Source organism: Parasteatoda tepidariorum, chromosome 4 (genome assembly GCF_043381705.1).
Source record: "Parasteatoda tepidariorum isolate YZ-2023 chromosome 4, CAS_Ptep_4.0, whole genome shotgun sequence".
NCBI lineage: Eukaryota > Metazoa > Arthropoda > Arachnida > Araneae > Theridiidae > Parasteatoda > Parasteatoda tepidariorum.
Genome location: NC_092207.1, coordinates 23,251,553 through 23,268,528, shown reverse-complemented (window position 1 = coordinate 23,268,528; position 16,976 = coordinate 23,251,553). Strand labels below are relative to the sequence as shown.

The window sequence follows — 16,976 nt, the reverse complement described above, 5'->3', positions numbered from 1 at the left end:
AATGTTGAGTTTTCTCATACTTTAACAATAGAACTCTAAATTAAATACTGTGATAATGGATAAGAATGAGATTTTGTACTAGACAAAAATTATCGATGATTTGAAAAGTTAATCTAAGAAAAAGAGAAGGACAAAGATATGTATGATTTACTGCAGTCAAAATGGTATTCAACAGCGCCAAATCGTCTGAATTGCAATTTATTCTATTTTTTTTCCTTGTCAGCAGCGCCATCTGGTGATGAATTTTGTACCTAATTTTGTAACTAGGTCCGAATAAATAAACTGGTTTTGCAGCAGAATATTGCAAATCGTTCATTTTTCTCCAATTTATTTATTTTGATTTTTCTAAATGTTGATTATTGTGGGACACAATGTTTAATAGTAAAAATAACAGAATTCGCATTATTTATTTCAATAAAAAGACTTATTTTTATTAACAATCTCAAATTGCATAAGGAGGATATTGTTCGGTCTTTGCTTTTATTTTCTTGATTAATTCTGCATTTTTGCCCTCACTGATCTGAGAAAACGTCGTTTGTAATTGCGATTTCTTTGACTGAACATTCGCCAGTTTATGTTTCAATTTACGTTCGATCGATTTCTTGACGCAATTTTTCCCACTGCATTTGTGCTTCATCTTTAGTAACTCAAGAGCATATTTATAAATTCCCATCACTGAATATGGCGATTCTGGCTCCGATCCCAGAGACATCATGAAATCTCGAACATTCTCGTTAATTCTCTCATCTCCAAATATTTCTCTTACATAATGCTTAATGACTTTGAGATGATTTGTGGAGATCTCTGGTGTTGCTGTTTCAGCAGCTTCGTAATCAAAAAGTTCATCCATTTGCTAAAAATGAAAAAACAAGGGCAGATATAGATCGAACAGCTGAAATGTCATTTTAATATTAAAGCTATAAGTACCAGATTTCCGATTTTAGGCATTTCTTGGGGAAAGTCTTGTGGAATTGTAACTTTAGGCATGTGTTTACTTTTAGGTAAGATTTTAGTTATGAGTGCATTAAAATGTGATCAGGATTAAAACTAAAACTTTAAAAGCTAATCACCTGGCGTGAAGAAAAAGTTGAATCAATCTGCAACTTTTAGGAGGTAAATTATACAAATCTATTTATATACATATTTTCTAATAGGAACTCTCCTATCTAAAAAAGATATAAATTTATATTTCGTAAAACTTTTTCCTGTTCATTTCTAGTTTAGCGCTTGTAGAGTTGAACTTTTTTTCTTCATGAAAATTAGACACAATTTCAAATTGGGGAAACGCCAAAAGTAAGTCCCCTCTGCAGAGGATCAAAATTGTGATGGCATGTTTTTGGATCATCCTTAGGGATGTTTCCCGGTACTTACGTATTAACGCAACCAGGCCAAAATTCGCATAAATCGCCAAATTTTGCGACTCTACTTACGCCAAATTTGGCGACCCTACTTACGGCAACCCTACGTGTTATACGTGGTTTTTCATAAACAAATTATTTTGCTTACTGGTTAGATTGAATGCCGTGAAATACTTTAACTATGGGTATTTGGGATCTGCCTGCGAGTGAAAAAGATGCTGTTGAATTGTTACAGGGATATGGAATTATATGTAATCTAAAAGGTTATTAAAATATATGCTTATAATTTTGTTTATAAAATACTTTGTTTTATAAAAAAAAATTGATTTCAATTTTTTCTACTTCCGCCAAATTTGGCGATTTATGCGAATTTTGGCCTGGTTGCGTTAATACGTAAGTACCGATTTCCCAGACCGTCGCCAATAGCCCATTGTGCTGATCTAGTGCGACGTAAATGAACTACAGCAACAACAACCCAAAAGTAAGATCTCTTATTATTTAGAAACTGTTTATTTTCTGTTATGGTGTTGGTTACATTGTTTTGAAGGTTAAACGTTTTTCTTCATTATTCGCCAAATCGATCGATATAGTTTTTTTTAGGCCAATGAAGGCAGATTCTCTGACAAAACGATAAAAAAATTTCTGTGGAAGATAGCACAATTAATGCTTGGATAAGTCAGCATATTGACTCTGATAATTGAATCTAACACTAACATGGGAATTTACAATAACTCTGGTATTTAAAGTCAGTTGTGAAAATTCTTGCTAGGTAAAATGGAAAGTAAAAACTAATAATTGTTCACTAGTTCACATCTTTGTTTTTTGGTAGATTCTTGTGACTTATTTAAAAGGAGAATTATTGGAACAATGCACTGATTACTATTTAATATGCCTTTAAAAATATGACTAATTTTAAATGAGAAACATTTTCTCTTTGTATCACATTAAAACTCGGAGATCTGAGGAAGACGATCGTTTCACTGATTATTTTATTGACTCGCTTTCGTATGCGTGAAAGTGAAATCTTATAATCGAAATTACAAACACTTGAGAGTTTCTTGACTGTTCAAGTCTTTTTTCTAGAGTTCCATGGTGGATGACAGTATAAGTTTTTAGTCGTTTTCTTACCGCAAGAAGCAGAATTTATCGTGAATTTAAATTTCCACAATTATCGTAGTAGTTACAGTTCTTACAAATTGAACTGGAGCTCTTTGCTGGATGACAGTGCAAGTTCCAATTGTTAAAAGATTTTATCTCCATATTATCGTCACCGGGAATTAAATGTTAATTAAAATTCTGGCCACTTTCCAACAAGTCAGAGAGCATAAATTTCAAATGAATTTCTGTGTCAGATGTTAATATAAGTTAAATTGTTATATCTAAACGGTGCAAGCAAAATTTAATAAATATAAAAATAGCTGACTTCTATCACGGCTAAAATTTTCCTCTTTGTCTTTCTAAAGTGAAGCGATCGATGTAATAAGTATAGCAAAAGTCAAATTATTTTCTCCTTTTTGGTCGACTTGTAAAACGTAGTTTTAAAATGTTTTGATGAGATTCAGAGATCTGATAAGATTTATCTGAATAAATAAAAATGTTTTGTGTTTGAAACATAATATTTTTTTTGGAGCGTATTTCGCACTTTCTCTTTAGAAAAAAGTGTTCCCATATTGGAAAAAAAAAGAAGATGCGAGTATTAAGAATATCAAACATTACTTAAATCCTTTAAACATCAGGAATACTTAAAATAAAAGTCTTTAAAAATTACTTACATCAAGTTATAGGTAAGTATTGAAGTTAGAAAAATTTATATGATATTTTAATAAATTTATTTTTAAATTTTATGATAAAAACAGAATCTGATCTTATTTTAGTACATAATTCTTCCATAATTAGCTTAAAAAAAATAATATGAAAAAACGTGACAACATGTTAACACATAAAATTTTTTTAAGCAGGTTAAACTGAAAGGGATGGCATAAGCAAACGCCGCTATTTCGCAGTCAATCAGGTTCGACACCCACGGGGTACGTTTACGGTGCTTTCAGGTTACAATTCTGATCCAAAAATTTATTCAGCATGATAATAAATCAAGTCTAATTGCTATAACGTTAACACTCCATCATGTTAATACGCAACTATCTGATTTCAGCGGTGTTCTTCTTCTCGAGTTGCAGGTATATCCAATACCCAATTCAAGCAAAATTATAATGTTAACATTTACGATCCATAGTTATAAATAAGTAAGTTTAAGAAATAATTTTATTTATTTTTCCTCATTCTTAAAATATTTACAGGGTTATGAATCTTCGATGATCTATGAAGAGGAATTTTAACTTAAGGCAATGCCATCCAATAGAGCGAGCCATTTAATTTTTTCTTTTATTCGTTCTTTTTTTTAAATCTATTTAACAAAGTCTTTTTTTTTTTAAAGTTTAATGTAGGTTTATTTAGTTTACACGTGGTCATTTATCATGTATTATTAAAATTGTTTACTTTTAGTTTTAAAATATATTTTTAAAAGCTTGCATCGTTAAGACAACTGGATACTGTGTTCATAATATAGCGAGTGCATAAAGTAAAAAGATAATGGAATAAAGTAAAAAAAAAAAGAAAAAAAGAGGAAATAAAGGAAGGGAATTAATAAATTAATGAATTGGTTAATCGTCGTCTCATGGAATCATTGAATTGGAGATATGTTGCGTTAGTGAATCACGGATAAGTGAATCATTGAATCTTATGATAAGTGAGATTCAATGATAGAACTAGTTAAATAGTTAAATAACTAATTAAATAACTAAAGAGTTATTTAACTAGTTAGAACTAGTTAAATAACTAAAGAGGACTAGTTAAATAACTAAAGAGAAGAGAACTAGTTAAATAACTAAAACAGTTAATGAACTTTTGCATATGATGACCACAGTTTTCGAACACTATTTAATGAATAAAATTTTATTTTTATTTACCCTAATGTTATGGAAGATAAATTCGTCCTCAATCAGCGTTTCTTTTTTTCTTCTTTTTTTTATAAATTAGTGGTTTTTGGTTATTTTTTAAGTTATTAGCAAATGTTTCTTTATTGAGTTGAAACAATCGAAAGGCTGGCATAAATATAAAAATAGTGCATGGGAGATTATACTTTTAAATTTTGGGTAGTTAATAAAAAAAATATGCCAACGGATTGTTATAAAAGTGTTTATTAACGATAATATTTGTTTAAAAAATGGCAGATTACAGTATCTGGAATCTTATTTCAAGACCAGGCATATTTTTAAATGACGAATATCAATCGAAGCAGGTAAAGAGCTATTTTTAAATGCATATTTTACAAAAGCCGCTTTAATTATTTATTTTATAAACGATTTAATTTTTGTAAACAAAGCTTAAGTAAAATGAAAAGTAATAAAATAAAGTAATAATAAAACAGTAATGAAAAACAAAATCAAAATAAATTAAGCCACACAGAGTATTGGAAGTGAAAGTTATATGTATACAAGTAAATTACAGGCACTGTCTTAATTCTCCATTAATCATCAATACTTATATAAATAAAATGTAATTTTTAGTTAAAAAATTTATTTATGTTAAAATCATTGGCGAAATTTACTTCTTTTCGCATCACTGTCATCTAATCTCAGTGACGAAAAAATGTCGTTAAATTGGACAAACAGTTTCAAAGTTGTCCAGATTAGAGTTGGAAAAGAGAAATTATATAGAGTAATAATGCGGTGGGAGTGGCCTCCAGTAGCTTGATTCTATACAAAAATCCGACATAATGAAGAAACAACATTCAAGAAAATTTATTCAACATTAAAAATTTATTCAAATCAGATTGAAAAGTTAGAAACAGAAATTTTTTAGGAAAATGATCAGGAAGCCAAATTATTGACAATTCTCGGCTTCTCGCTACTGAATTCTTCTAAGGGTTCTCCCCATTTCTAAATAGGATAAGGGGACACCAATACTTTACAAGTTTAACTTTTTAAAACTGTCTCATTTTTGTTATAACCAATCCGTTACAAGAGTAATAAGTTGCCACACTTTGCGAAGGTTTCTTTTAATTTTGCTTTCCAACTCACTGATCTTTACAAAGACTATACTCTATAGAAGTACTTAATCGAGATTAGTGCTTGATTGCACGTCAAAATCATGTCAGTAACTTCAATCTACGTTTCATTTTTTAATGAAGAGACGCCAAGTGCGTAAATTCTTAATTAATTGATTCAGCTCTTTTGAAATATAATTTTATTTTTATAGACTTCTTATTAAAAAAAACTAATACTTTACCAGACAATTATAAGTTTTTTTAAAACATTTAATAAATAAAAGATACAAGAATTTCCGTGTTTATTTTGTCTACAAAACTGAGTAATTTAAAATTAATGGTTTTCGAAATGAAAAAAAAAGTAATATATTGATAGGCAAAATTAATGGATAAATAGTATACTATGGAAGAAACGTAAAAATTTGTCATACTATTCTTGACATCAATGGTGCTTGATTAATTTCGGTTATGGTACTACTTCAAATAAATAAAAAATAGTTATTCTTAAAAAACTGAATTAACGGAGAAGTCGTATTAGTAATTAAGAAGAATAGTAAAAATCTCCATATTATTATTGACGCCAATGATGCTTAATAAGTTTTGGTAATAGATCACGATTTCAAATAATAATAAATAAATCACGATCTTTTTCAAATTCATCATAATCTGAAAATCGTTCTAACAAAAATTTACAAATATATATGGCTGATTTATATTTTATTTTTAGTACAGTGTTAATAAAATATAAGTTAGACAGTTTTATATTTTAACTCTTTCATAACAAGTTCTATAGATTTACCATGAAAAGTTAGATAAATATATATTCAATTATCTATATTAAAATTATAAACTTTCAAAATATATATCAGTTATTAATTTTAATTGCAGGTTCAATTGATTTTGGATTCTTACATTTTGTCAAATGAAACTTTGCAAAATATGAAAGAGCTTATTAAAATTGCCATGGACAATGGATTGGCGGACTCTGAGCAAGAATCAATTTTAAAAATGACCGAGACATACCTCACAAAAAGATATTTCCCTCTAAGTATTAAGTTAATATCTTTCTATAATTATTGTTTAAAAAATCAGTTGTGTAACCGACAGTGAAATTCACGAGTTTTACTGTCAAAATACGAGGCTCACTTTGAAATTTTTGTGATGCGCGCAAATTAAAATTAGCAACAAAAAAAAGTAAAAATAAACGATTTAATAATTTGAAAATACAAACGATTTTAGCATAACAGACGATTTTTTATTGACTTACTTTCAAGTTATTTAGCGTGGAATAAATTTCAAACATAAAAGAAAATGGAGCTAACATGAGAACATTATCGTGCTATGATTTTTAGAGTGGGATTAAGTCGAGAAGAAAGCTTACAATTAGCATTTGGAAATAAACGTCCCTCTAGGGCTACTATATTCAGATACTCTGTTAAATTTCGCCAACATATCGCAAATCTCTTCAGTATGCAGTAACAGCAAACTGGTACGCCATTAAATGTCTTCCAGAAATTCTCAAAGAGGAGAATGTTAGAGAATTTATGCTTCACCATGGACAATGCATCTTCCCATTCAGCAAGATTTACGGTTGAGTTTCTCGAAGAAAAGTACATTAAAGTGACGGAACACCCACACTATTTATACCACCGGATGTGTGATTTTTGACTATTTTTTTAATCTAAAAAAGAACTTACGTGAAAGTCGTTTTTATTCCGAAGAAGATATTTATTTGGCTATAAATGCATTTTTTTCATCAATTCCAAGAAATGAATGGTTTTAGGTATTTAATCTTTGGAAAATTCGCCTACAAAAGGGCATTGATGCATGAGAGACTACTTTGAACACACTGTCTTAAAACATTCAGAGTGACCTCGTATGTAAAACATATTTTCTATAAACTGTACAGACTGCACCAAAAAGATTGAACATCGTTAAATATTTGACGAAATACAGTTTAATTTAAAGTCAAATTTAATGTATATATTATATATTTAAAACTATTTAAGGATACTAAAATTAAGTACTGATGTGCTTTTTGGTGAGAAAATCGAAAAAACTTTGACATTTTAAATAAAAAAAAAGATGCTTGTGGTATATCATTGAAATATTACTTTAAGACAAACAGTGAAAGTTTATCTTTTGCTCTATGGTAATATTCTAGGAAGTTATGTAGGGAGTTCTGTATTGACTGCACTTAATATATATTTTTACGATCTTTTGCCAAAAGAGGCACTCATTAGCATTCATAAATTAATATTAAATTTATAAATGCAGCATATAACGTTAGTATTGATTTCATCCTTTTCAATGGTATATAATGTAAATCAATACTTTATTCAAAAAAAAAAATTATGATTTCAAATGTTTGGTAAATAAACCAATTAAAAACATTTAACAAAATTTTAAGATTAATAAATAGATAAGTATTAATTATTATTCATAAAATCTTAAGAGTGCTTTTTTCTAATGAGTGCCTTAAAGTTAATTGAAATTTAACTTAAACAAATTAAATTTAAATTAATTAAGCACTTGCTTATGGCAAATGGAAAAACATCAGTTTTCTTGTTTTTTATAGGTTATATGTTTATTAATTGAAAAAAAAATGGCAGTTTTAATCAGGTTTATGTTTTTTCCGAGGCGATACTTTTGTCATGTGTTTAGTCGATTTTAAGAGAAGAAAAACATAACGAGGCACGCAGTAAGAAAAGTCCTGAATATTTACTGTAAAAGACACTGGCGAGCAATTTACTGAAATTATTTACGGTAAAAAAATAGAAAAAGTAGCGTCACGTGTATGAAGGATTGTCACCGGATTATGAAAACGCGAACCCTGTTTTCCTGTTCTTTCTACAGATGCCCGTTTAGGAAAATATTCCTGTAAAAGTTTATATATCTATGTAGGAAAGCCTGGCTCTTTTCAATCCTCCGACGTTCCTTCGCAATGCATCTGCAAGGCTTACTGCAATAAGCTTGAAAAAAACGTCTAGTTTGCAAATGGCCGTTTCTTTCCAATTAGCCCAGAACGAATACTCGCACGGTGGTATTTACCTTGAAAGTTTCCTGAATTTTTTTTACAGTGTAAATGACTTTCACTATATTTAATTAGGTAGCGGGAAACATTGAATAAATAAAGAACTGTTCTCTTGGAAACAAACTGTATAATTTGATAATAAAGCTTGAATTTTGTAACTGTTATTTATTTTTTAGATGGAGATTTCTTATCGATTTGTGCACATGACAGATACTTTTCTCTAACCCTGCTTAAATTTAAACCTGAAACGTCTCCTGAAATATTCAAGAAAAGTTATATGATTGACCCTCAGGTATTCGAGCAACCTCAGGCAAAGGTAAAAACTTATTTCGATCTTTTTCTTCCCTAGAAATAATATCTGTTTTATAGGTTTGATATGAGATTAAGATTACGTGTGAGATTAATTTTAATAATTTACTGTTTCTCAATTTTAAATTTAAATTTTATATTTTCAGATTAAATCATTCTTAACTAAATAATTCTATTTTTGATATATTTTAATAATATCTGAAAATGTCGAAGTGATTGACTCATTTTCCTATTAACTTTTTTTTAATATCATTCATTACATGAAAAAACATTGTTTAAAACTTGATTTCAGTAGTTTTTGATTGAGTTTAAGGCATTTTATTAACGTTATATTGATTATAAATGATATTGCATATTGATTATATTAGTGTCGCTATCGTTATATTGGTTAGGACTTGATAAAATCATACTGAATCATGCGGAAGTAGTTTAAAAATGGTTCTTTCTTAAGGGTTCTTCTTTAGAAAGAAAAGATCCTTCCACTTCTTTGATTAACCTTAAAGGGGTAACCCCACAAATGTTATTTCACGAGAAATTATGTAACGTAATGTATTTATTTATTATGCAAATAACAGCTAATTGTGAAATAACTTTTGTGTCAATTAATTTTTTATGCGTTTTTATTTAAATCTAGTTACATAATTTAAAATTTTAAGAAGATAAGTATCTTTAAAACTTTTTTAGAATTTTGGATATACCATATTATATGCTTTAGTTAATAACTAAAATTTTGTAAATGCAAGCTTAACAAAACATATTTCAATGACTAAAATGAAACAAAAATTATTTAAAGATTGTAATTAGTTTTTTTTAAAAAATAAATATGGAAATTTCGTTTTTATATAGTAGAATACTTTTTTTGTTTATGGAAGGCCCGTAAATTGGGATCGTAATTTTTCTTTCACTACATTGTAAGAAACTGTGATGTAATCTCTCTCAAAATAAGACAATCTAAAAAATTGTGTGAAGAAACTCTTTATTTCAAGTTAGCAACAAATCGATAGCTTTCACATATAATTTAAAGTTTGTGATTTAAATTTAAGCAATTAAATGGAGAACACTTACACCAATCTTACTCGTATTCACACCATTTGAGAATTATTTTCGCTACCAAAAATGCCAATGTTGGCACGCTATGGGTATCGTTGTTGTTGTTGCGTAAGCTTGTTAGGTAAAGGGGTTGCGATTGTTCTTGTTTTCCAGTGGCTTCATCTATGGCCAAGAATTCATCTTCTGCCATACCCATACGTCACATCCGTTTATAGGGCAGACCCATTCCGACATCCATTCATTCATCCACAGATCGTAATTTTGACCTGAATCAGAGAGCGATCAATCTCCAATCCAGTACCCCCAGAGGTATTGATTTGTTATGGGAACATGTATAACTTTACGACTCGACAGATTTAACGTGCATCAGTCACCATTTACTACAGGGGGAGTCTTCGGCCGGCGAGGTTCGAACCCACGAACTCTCGAACATGGGTCCAGTGCCCTAATGACTAGTCTATCCCGGCCCTTTGGATATCGTTAAAAAATTGTCTACAGTCCTTTAAATTGTTGTGAGTTTGTTTTTGTCTATGTAGCAATTTACAGAAACAAAGCTTCGTCTCTAATAAACGTATGCATAATTTTATTTGACTAATAAGGATAATTATACTTTAATTTTTAAATCTCCGTGAACGGTATTAAATAATTTTAAAATGTATAGTTTCAATCCGCTTCGTTTTTGTTAAGCCTAGTTCGATAAGTTCGAATTTCTCTTAATATTCTCTCTCTGCTACAGGTAAGTTTGTCTAACGAACTCATTTTATTTTAAGGATTAGTGTATATCGGCATCTTAAATTGATGATTCTTACTTCATACTGTTTCGTAATAACAACTTTATTGTGTGTATCTTATCTCACTGTAGTTATAAATTTTAGTGTTACTAAATACGAAAAATGGTGGTTTTTACTTTACACTGGTTAGTGTAAAAGAACATCCTTCTGGTTCTGGTGCAGTGAGGAACCGAGAACCAAAACTATATATGGTGTCCCACTTCACAACTTTTGTGTAAAATAGTTGCCTCTATTTTTGATGTTAAGATACACTGAATTTTTTCACAGAGTATAGAGCTTCTTATTTTCGTCACGCTTCCAAGTTATGCCAAATGTTTTGAACTTTCATCGTTGAATTTATTATTTAGTGAAAAATCTTTATTACTTGGCGTTTCCGCATGTTGTTAAAAATATTTTCATACCAGTGTTCACTGGTTTTAAAAAATTGTCATTAATTAAGAAAATAAAATAAGAAATAAATAAATAAAAAAAATATACATATTAAACAGTCTAAAAATGTTAAATCAAAGCAAGTTTTAAAATTGCACAAATTTTCGTTGCTGATATGAGGTTACTTGTACATTATAGAGTTACACATTATTTTAATAATATTTATCCATTTTTTTGTTGCAGATTTTTAAGAGATTTTCGAAATACATAGCTGAATTCTTTGATGAGTTTGATTTGCATAATTGCTGTATTCCTACAGGTATACTATTACTGTTTTTTTTTCTTCGGCAAAAATAAGTCCTTTAAAAAATATTTAATAAGGATTATTAATTAATAATTTACTTACTGAAATTTCTGAAATTTTCTTTAAATTTTAAACTGGAAGCTATATTTTTATAATTGTGTTTAGGAGATAGATTCTGAATTTCAAACTCATTATTACCTATTTATAAAATAGCTATTAATACGCATTGATACAAATGAAGATTAATTTTCAGGATTTTGTTCCGATATTTTTATGCAACAATACAGCTTAGATACAGCAGTTATTCCTTATTTTTCAAAGAAAACCGACAGTTTGCCGAATAATAAGGATATCAAGAGTTATTTTGAAGAAATAGTTGAAAACATTAATTACGAGGTAAGATTTAAACAGCCTCGCATATCGTTTTATACAATAAATATTAAATACTAGTGGGCTGCGCCCCCTGCTCGCTAACTCCCAACCCCCGAAAATTGCTACGCAATATTATATGGTTTGCTTTGCAAACCAAGCTCGCTTCGCTCGCTACTAACTTGGGTACGTTGCAAATGCAGAAAATTCTAAGAATTCAAAACAATCATTCAAATCCATATAACAACATTCTTTTTAGAAAAAATAGTATTATAGGAAAACGTTTCTCTATATAACATAAAATCATAATGGTCAGACACTGTTTTCCATTGTTGTCGGCGAATTTTTATTGACCGGAAAATCACGTGGTAAGATCCAGTTTTCCCCCATTCATTTCCATATTGTTTAGGATGCCATCAGCAGATCACACTTGTTGAGAATGCTCTCTCTGGTTATTTCCGTTTCCGTTTTTAAAAGCGCTANATATAAGAACTTTTTTTTAAAAAAAAAATTAGTATTATAGGAAAACGTTTCTCTATATAACATAAAATCATAATGTTCTGACACCGTTTTCCATTGTTGTCGGTGAATTTTTATTAACCGGAAAATCACGTGGTAGGATCCAGTTTTTCCCCATTCATTTCCATATTGTTTAGGTTGTCATCAACAGATCACACTTGTTGAGAATGCTCTCTCTGATTATTTCCGTTTCCGTTTTTAAAAGCGCTATATGTTGAGCCACCTCAGCTAGATTTGGCATGTGACATTTTTAGCGGCAATCATTGGTCTATTTTCTAGCATTGCCATTCGGGGAGTTGTAATGAGACTTTTTTTGTCGCCGTGTAAGAGAAATATATATATATAGATGGTTTTATGACATCTACATTCATGAAATGAAGTATTTGATGCTATCAGTGATTATTAAGTGATAGTGAATTATGATATAGATTGTCAAACGCTATAGTTTTTAACTATTTTCCGAGTCATGAATTGTTATAAAACAAAGTTCTGATATCAAATATGTATGTACGAAGATCTGGTTTGTAATTCACGTGAAGGATCCGTATAGTTTGATTAATTATAGAAGAATATTTCTCTAAAAAGTTTAGTGTTGATGTGCTAGGAAAAATTAATAAACTTTTTTAATGCTACATCCTTAAATAAAATTTGAAGTAAAGAAAAAAAATTAACTTAAATGTTTTCAAGTCTAATAGCTATGTGTTACAAGGTTACTATTAGTCATCAATGTAAATAATAAATCTGTGTAGTAATTCACTGATAGAAATTTCTTAGAAGAAATAGTTAATAAAAATTTATTTTGCCATATTTAACCAAAATAGCAAAATAACCATAAAAAAGATGGTATTCAAGTTGTTAACTATAAAAGAAATCATTTATTGACTAGTTTCACCGAATACAGGAAAACAAACAGAACTTTATCCGCGTTAAATTGGCCCACAGCCAATGACAGTAGAGCGCACGTTCTTTGAAAGCTGGAAACTAAGCCATGTAATCAGGATTACGAATTCTTATCTTTATATTCCATTATAGGATGCCTAACACAGCAACTGATGTCTAACATTGTTACAGTAATATGTGTGTGATGAACAAAGCCACTTAGTTTTTCGCAACTGGGTACATACTTGGGACCATAGAGCTAATTTGTCAATCTCGAGATCGACTGAACTGGGGTTCAAATTCCAGCATCAGCACCATCACATATCCGCAATCCTTCAACTTCCATGGAGTTTTTGGTTTCCTGCTCTCCTTAATTGGTGACCATGGAATATCGAATTACAAAACTCATATTCAAGCTTAGATGACAGCATCACAAAGCTGCTTAACTAAAAAATCTAGTATTTCACATCTCTCGTGAAAGATGGCACCGATAGATAAACTAATTGTGCCACTTTCAATGGTTCACTTGACAAAACACAACTCAATCGCAACCTCACTTCATTATCCATTACCTAACGAAAATCCTCACATAACCTAAATCCAATGTCTAATTGAATTTAATTTTTACGGTTCTGAAACCGTACTAGTTGTAAATGGTTACAAAACGGTACAATTTTGTACTCATAGTTTTCAATCAAACATGTTGTTAACGGTTTCAAACCCGTAAAGGTAAAGAATTGTTCTTAACTGTAAACTTTACTGTCAATTGGGAGACAGACTGTTGCCGGTTAGTTTACCGTAGTTTTAGAATAAAAATTCTAATACTGTACTTGAAAATTACTTGATGATTATATTAGCAAAATCCTAGAAAACATTCGTTATTACTATATTTATGTGTTGTTTGAATTTCAATTTGCAGAATATCTTACAGTTATCATCAGATGGTGGAATTGATTTTGCAACGATAAAAGGTATTTTAATTACACATCAAAACTTAGAATTTTTACACATTTTATGCTGAAATTTTAAATTATTGCTATACGTCGTTTGATCTTCCTATATCTATCTTTACTCTATAGGATCAACTGATGTTAAATTTGATGCTCAAGTCATAGGAATTCAAAATGTTTTGGGCGAAGACTTTACTTTTAAATCATGTTATAACATTTTAAAGGTAATATTTTTGCTTAATCCTTAAAATAAATCGTTCTCATATTTCATTTAGCTAAACAAATAATTCAATGCTATATTATGTTAAATACCACGCATAAAAAATGTATTGTATGAGATTATGTAGAGAAACAATTAAAAGAAACAGCAATTTTCTAACAAAAAATTTTCTTGGTGTACATTATTTAATGCAAAAACAAAATTTTAAATCTGAAAATTTCTAAATGATTCCAAAAACATTGTATTTTTAGAATCTCAAAAAATAATAAAATAAGTAAAAAATAATAAAATAATTTAAAAATAATAAAATAATTCAAAAATAATAAAATATTAAAATATTTCTCAAGAAATAATGAACTGCGCAGCATTCTTTTTGTAAATTAATGAGTAGATCTTTAATTAAAAAAATTATTTTAACTCTCGCATTTCATTGTTTACAGTAATTTGTTGTACGTGTGGCATAGTTTTGAAGCTTATTTTACCATTCTTCGTATAAAAATATTAATGCTGGCTTTCCTGCATTTCAAAAGTAGACGACATTGGACAAAATATTTAAATAGCCTCATTGTCAAAGGTTAGGTATAAAAAAAACCCTTTTTTAAATAGGCATTTTTCAACACAATAACTATTATTTTTGTCAAAACTCATAGACATTAACGAAATCATCATAACAATTGTGATTTATCGAGAATTTGTGATAGGCAAAAACATTGAGGTTTATATAAAACATATTTTTATTCTCATATTTCACATATTCATTTTTGTTATCTAAGTAAATATACATTGACATAAAAATTAAGTATAATTAAGGAAATATTTTTAGCGGATTTTAGAAAAAAATTATTTGAAATGTATATTACATTTTAAATTACTTGTTTACTGTTTCGCATGCAGATGAAAATAAATATTTATTGAGTACACAGAGAAAAAATTCTGGTAAAATTACCGTACTATATAATGATATTTCAGATAAAAAAAAGCAACAACATAATTCTGGTTAATAAAACCAAAATATATGGTATTTAAACCATTCGTTTGGTCATTTCTCCTTTCATATGGAGCGATTTGATGGAAATTCTGGTTTTCAAAATTATAGCTCTTATTTCCGCACATTTAGTAAAAAATACGAAACTGAAAAGTAAATTTAACCAAATAAACAGTTTTTTATGTTATTCTCTAAGGTATATGGATAAAATTAGCAAATTTTACCGCATTTAGCAAATTTTAACGCACATTATAAAACTAAATTGTATTGATAATTTTACAAAAAATATTACCAAAAAGCGCTCTGGTAAAAACTATCGTGCTTTTTATTGTTTCTATAGCTCTGAAAACATGGTTAATTTTACAATATTTTGGTAGCTTTGACCGCACTTAAAATTTATTTTGCGATGAATTTCGTGGATTAACAGCGGATCCTTAATTGTAATAGGCATTGCAACGATTAAAAGAGATTATCGAATTTTATTTCTTGATAAAAAAGCACTTTTGAGAATTCTTTTACTAACATTCCTTGTTAGATTCTCATGTTTTTGATGGTGTTTTAAAGCTTTAGTGGTAACCAGTTTTATGCTTTTCATATTCATCTGAAAACTTTATTTCCTTAAGATTTGTTCTGTATACTTTACATTTTTTGAAGCTTTATCATGCTTCTTGGTTCTAAAAGCATAATTACCGATTTCTTCCATATTTTTTTGTTTGTTTGTGATATTTAGAATAAGATTAATGAATGATTTTTAAAACTTAATGATAAGTTATCCTAACAGTATCCAAAAATCTCATAAATCCCGTGAGAAAAACGTAATTTTTTTTTTATTTTGAAGAATTCCTTTTTATTGAATCTGAAATTATGGCATTTTATTTTGAACTAAAATCATGTACAGTCGTTAACCTGCATGCTAATTCAGTTCAAAAAAAGTTTGATTGAAGTTATTAATTCATTTAAAAATTTCAATTGCAGACTTTAAATGAGACTCACGAACAAGCTCAAGATGTTGAGTTGGACATTTCTTTGTTTGGCGTCAAGATCAAAGAAAAAGGCTTAAATGTAAGACAAGTTAAATTACCTTTAAAAGTGAAAGTCAATATTTCTAAGTGATATTATTTAGATATAATTTATAGATAGCATGCATTTCATCCAGAATATTTGTTACTCTCAAATATTTAAATGAACAATTTAAATTTTTTTTTTTTACAATTTATAAATTAAAGTAGCATTGTATGCTTATTAATAAAACTTTTTTTTAATAATATGGATTTGTTTGAATAACAAATTTGTTTACATCGTCAGATGCACTATTTTATATTTATTTTAAATATAAGGTTTTTGCTATAATATTTTCCCATAACGTAAACTCTCAGACTCCTAGTAAATAATATGTGGGGAGGATATACTGTGTGATTGCTGGAAAAGACAAAGAAGAGTTTAATGATGATTGAATAGAAATATGTGTGTCTTCAGAAATGATTTCTTAGAATTCGATAGTGTTTTTGCTTTTTCTCCATCCTTTATAAATTAAGACCATTAGTGTGTTTGTTTTTTTATTTCATTCCTGCACGATGAAAAAAAATTCTTATGAAATTACCTTACCATGTGGTAATGAGATTTATATTAAAGAAACAAACAATAATTCCGGATATGAAACCGAAATATGCTGCATTTATATTATTCATTTGGTAATTTTTCCGTTCATACGTTAACGGAGTACCGGAAATTCTAATTTTCAAAATTACTATTCTTATTACCACGCATTGCCGACCGGCCTGCGTAGGGGTTAGG

At 28.9% G+C, this 16,976-nt stretch overlaps 1 protein-coding gene across 1 annotated transcript in view; it reads left to right on the top strand.

The window, feature by feature from the left end:
• The first annotated feature begins 1,720 nt into the window (after nt 1-1,720).
• The window catches only part of LOC110283236 (uncharacterized), a 110,676-nt gene continuing 95,420 nt past the window's right edge, over nt 1,721-16,976 (top strand). The window contains exons 1-8 of the mRNA XM_071179485.1: nt 1,721-1,839; nt 6,292-6,451; nt 8,614-8,753; nt 11,200-11,275; nt 11,514-11,656; nt 13,947-13,998; nt 14,107-14,201; nt 16,158-16,244. Coding sequence (XP_071035586.1) covers nt 1,813-1,839; nt 6,292-6,451; nt 8,614-8,753; nt 11,200-11,275; nt 11,514-11,656; nt 13,947-13,998; nt 14,107-14,201; nt 16,158-16,244 — 780 coding nt within the window. The 5' untranslated portion in view covers nt 1,721-1,812. The remainder of the gene's footprint in view (nt 1,840-6,291; nt 6,452-8,613; nt 8,754-11,199; nt 11,276-11,513; nt 11,657-13,946; nt 13,999-14,106; nt 14,202-16,157; nt 16,245-16,976) is intronic.